The sequence below is a fragment of the Morone saxatilis genome, unplaced genomic scaffold, assembly GCF_004916995.1.
Source record: "Morone saxatilis isolate NCDOM2014 unplaced genomic scaffold, NCSU_SB_2.0 Contig8, whole genome shotgun sequence".
Lineage (NCBI taxonomy): Eukaryota > Metazoa > Chordata > Actinopteri > Moronidae > Morone > Morone saxatilis.
In genome coordinates, this window is record NW_023340257.1 from 15,017,902 (window position 1) to 15,021,948 (window position 4,047).

Consider the following 4,047-nt stretch of genomic DNA (forward strand, 5'->3'; position numbering starts at 1 on the left):
ACATTTACATATTACTTCATAATTTAATGACCTGTGAAGCTGTAGCGGGCAGCATATTGACAGATTACGTACATAATCTTCTTGGAGTAACAGAACCAATTTGAAGTTTCATTAGTGCTGTTAATTGTTGAATGAGTTTGTGTCATCTTGGTGAAATAACCTCAGTTGACAATTTCTTACACTGTCAGGTCAATGGACTTGCAGCTGCAGTTGAAGCTGCAGATCAGATTCTTGCTAAACTGCCTTTCTGTGCCAGAGCTCGATGTAGCCTCATTTGACCCGGTAGGCAGTGGGACCTGTGTTTAGACAGCCCTTTTGTCATTGTGCTTTGACATTGTACCTCTCCTTGCCTTACACAGCTGTTTTCATTTCAGGATAAGTGCACTCATCCAGAGGATGTCAGGTTGTGTACCATGATTGTTAAATCAAACGGGAGTTTTCCTGTCAACAAGAAGAAAGTGGTGTGTGCTCTTTTTTTGTTCTTTTGTTTTTTTTTCTAATAAGTCTAATTGTTGGAAACACATTTGTTTTGCCCAGAAAAGATTTAACAAGATGTCATCTAAGTTTTCCTCCATTTCTCAGAGAAAATGTAGCTTGAAAAGGCACCTTTCTGCTTCTGTGAACACAGAAAACTTAAATTCAAGACTGAGAATGTGATCATTTGTTCCCTTTTTAATACTTATTTTTTCAAATGTTACCCATTGTGTAACAACCTAAATGAAAAATGACTGTCAGAATCCATGTTTTTTCACCTCATCCTAACCTTGCTCAGATATTCATCAAAGATGGAGTCAACGAAGGAGAAGATCTGGAGCTTGATGAGCTGAACAATAGTGGCAGCAGCCAGAAACAGAAGCAGCAGCCACAATGTGCTCTTGGAGACACTCCGGCCACCAGCCACCAGCTATTGATGCCCAACAAGGCCAACGCTAGCCCCACCTCCTCACCTCCCACCCCCCCTGAGGAGGGCCAGAAAGCAGAAAAGAACGGAGATCCCACCAAGGAGACCCTGGGGAATCCAGCTCCCGTTGTGGCCAAAGCCTTCCAGACACAGGCCTTACCTAATGGCAAGACTCAGACCTCTGTGAAGACCATGAGCAAGAGGAAGATCTCCCAGCAGAAGGAGAAAAAGGCCACTCAGATGTTAGCCATCGTCCTTGGTTAGTTGATTTACATATTACTGAAGTTTTTTTTATATAGTTTAAAAGTGTTTTATGTGAGTATACATATCAAAGTGGAACTGACACTGTGTGAAATCGAGCACCTCTGCACCCAAACAACTATGTCTTTGTTATCAACTTTGCATATGCAACACAACGTCAAATCAGCTGGGATCTCTGTTCAAACTCATCAAAACTAAATATTTGTTTTTGTTCTACCATTTACTACAAGCTAATCCAGTAAATGTACTATTTAGAAAACAGTTTTTTTTTCGCACAAGCTCCCAGCCATTGTGGGTCCTCGGCTGCCCCTGCATGTGTTTTCATTTCCATCTAAAAGCTTTTGGAAAGACCTAAAACATAGCTTGAAAACAAGACAGGCAGTGATGCAATAAGAGGAAATAGTTCTGATACTTGTATTTTAGTCCGACTCTTTCATACAGTTTGTTGCCCATATGTGTATCTAATATAAGAGCCTTCTACTTCTTCACGTTTCTACTTCTCTCTCTTTTTCTAATAATTTAATTGTTTTTCCTGTCTCCTCAGGTGTATTCATCATTTGCTGGTTGCCGTTTTTCATCACGCATATCTTGAACACCCACTGCACAAAATGCAAGGTTCCCGCTGAGATGTATAATGCTTTCACTTGGCTGGGCTACGTGAATAGTGCTGTAAATCCCATCATATACACCACCTTTAATGTTGAGTTCAGAAAGGCATTCATTAAGATCTTGCACTGCTAAACTGCAACATAACTCGTCTGACCAGACTGAGGGAGAAATGATTAATAAAAGCATCTCTTCTGGCAAATACCTCATCCTGTTAAGGAAAACGCACCACAGGTGGAAACTGCGATCTGCTTTTTAAAGTTATGGAGCTGAGTGACTGAAAAACTGACAGTGTCTTTTTGAAAGGCATGATGGCTCTATATGTGAGTTGTTTGTGGAGTTCTCCAAATCACTGAATGTAAAACAAGAAATGTCTGTAATAATGACCTGTTTCATGGAGAAAAGAAAAAAATTTAACATTATTCTCTAAAATCATTGTGCTTGTCACGTAAGGAGCCATCTGTGTATACCACACACATACAAGTCGCAAACTGCTATTTATTGTGTGTGTGTGCTTTATGTTTTGATGATGGAAATATTTTACAAATCTTATAGATATCAAGTCAGTGTTCATTGCAGTGTTAAAACTGATAGGTGAGCTCTTAATCTAATCTTAAATTTACTGATTGGAATGTGTGTTAAGGACAAGAGACAATTTACTTGCTGTATAATGTGGCTATTCCAATATCCACATATTTGCAATTTTATAAATTGAAAAATAATATATTATTATTATTGTTATTATATTATTTGCTGTACATAGTTTTTCTTAACACATTACCTGTGATTATATGCCTGCAATGGAAATGTGATGCATGCTACACTGCTCCTCTACTTGACATCTCATGAAATGTATGTTTAACAAAAAATTACAAAAGACGTCCAATAAATGAAGTTATGAGACACTGTAAAGTGCCACATGAATATCAGTGTTTGCTGTGTGTACACAGATACTTGCCATTATTCAGTCGCCTCTCTTATTCCCAGGACTGATTTGCAGTTTGAGTAATGTTGTTTACTGGAAGTAACTCTGAGCACTGCTGCAGTGGAGTTGTTCTATGCCAAACTAATGACCTGTATGTGGACTTTGCAGCTTCCAGGTATAATCATGTGGATGTGTGCAACCCCTAAAGCACCTCCCCGGGGTCCTTTGCTGAGTAAGAATGAGGTGAACCTGGCAAAACTGAAATAATAGTTACCGAAATAACAAATATATCTATATGTGTGTTTTTTGGGGCAACAAATCCTGCATTATTTTCAGTTCAACAATAAAGAAATGATTAACAAAGATATGTTAATGTTTTGATGAATATCACCACAGAGCACCGTAGCTCAAGTGAAATCACAAAACTCTACTGCAGTTTTTAAGATGGAATATTTGTGGTTTGCAAAACACATGCAACTCTTTTTAGTCCAGACAAATTCTACATTGATTTCTGCTTTCCAAAGCCTCATGACACTGTAGAAAGCTCACTTTACTTTAACTTTATTACATTTAAAATGTATTACAAATTGGCTCTTCACCATTTTTGGTACTTTTCTTAAAGTAATACATTTAAAACGTTTTAAGGAATAATTTTACAATCCGTCAGTTATAGTCAGGAAACAAAGTTTTTACTTTTCTGAATGAAGGCTCTAATTATAGAAGGTTGTATATTGCAGAGATTATAAAGCCCCTTGATGTAAATATGTAAATTGTGATATTAAAAAAATGACTTGGCTTGACCTAAAACATTTGACAATAAAACGTTATAGTCTATGTGTTGTCATGGAGACTTAGTATATACTTTAGGAGTCAGAATAAACTAGTAAATGTATATCACCTCCACGCTTTTGACTTTGCAGCCGTTTTTGTGGCTGTAAATTGCAATTTTTAATAAGTTGTTCAAACATAACATCAGTCTTTGTGATGACCAAAGTCAGACCAAAGACAGGCTAGCATTGCATCATTTTCAGGAAAAAAGAAAAAAAATCAGTCTTACTGCAGGCTTACATGAAGGGCAAGAGCCGACAGCAACAACAACAACATGATTTTCCAATAATGTTGTTAGCAATCACAGTGTCCACAGTGACAAAGGTAACAGAATGAAAAGTTATTTTCAAGGCAATTCATCACTGGAAGTGAGAGCTGCTGCTGACAGCGGATCCTCAGGAAAATGTTTTCATTGTGATATTGTGTTTGAATCAAAATAAATTAAATTGTTTACATTGATGAATGGATTACAGCAGACCAACAGTTTTCTGCAGTGTAACAACAATATTAAATATATATATATATA

At 37.2% G+C, this 4,047-nt stretch overlaps 1 protein-coding gene across 2 annotated transcripts in view; it reads left to right on the plus strand.

Moving 5' to 3' along the window:
• Positions 1-2,260, plus strand: part of drd2a (dopamine receptor D2a) — a 15,838-nt gene extending 13,578 nt beyond the window's left edge. The window contains exons 5-7 of one of the 2 annotated variants that reach the window (XM_035679483.1): positions 375-461; positions 773-1,160; positions 1,707-2,260. In XM_035679483.1, the coding sequence (XP_035535376.1) occupies positions 375-461; positions 773-1,160; positions 1,707-1,903 (672 nt within the window). In that variant the 3' untranslated portion in view covers positions 1,904-2,260. Of the gene's footprint in view, positions 1-374; positions 462-735; positions 1,161-1,706 lie in introns of both variants that reach the window. The other variant, XM_035679484.1, reaches the window with a different exon arrangement.
• The last annotated feature ends 1,787 nt before the right edge of the window (positions 2,261-4,047 follow it).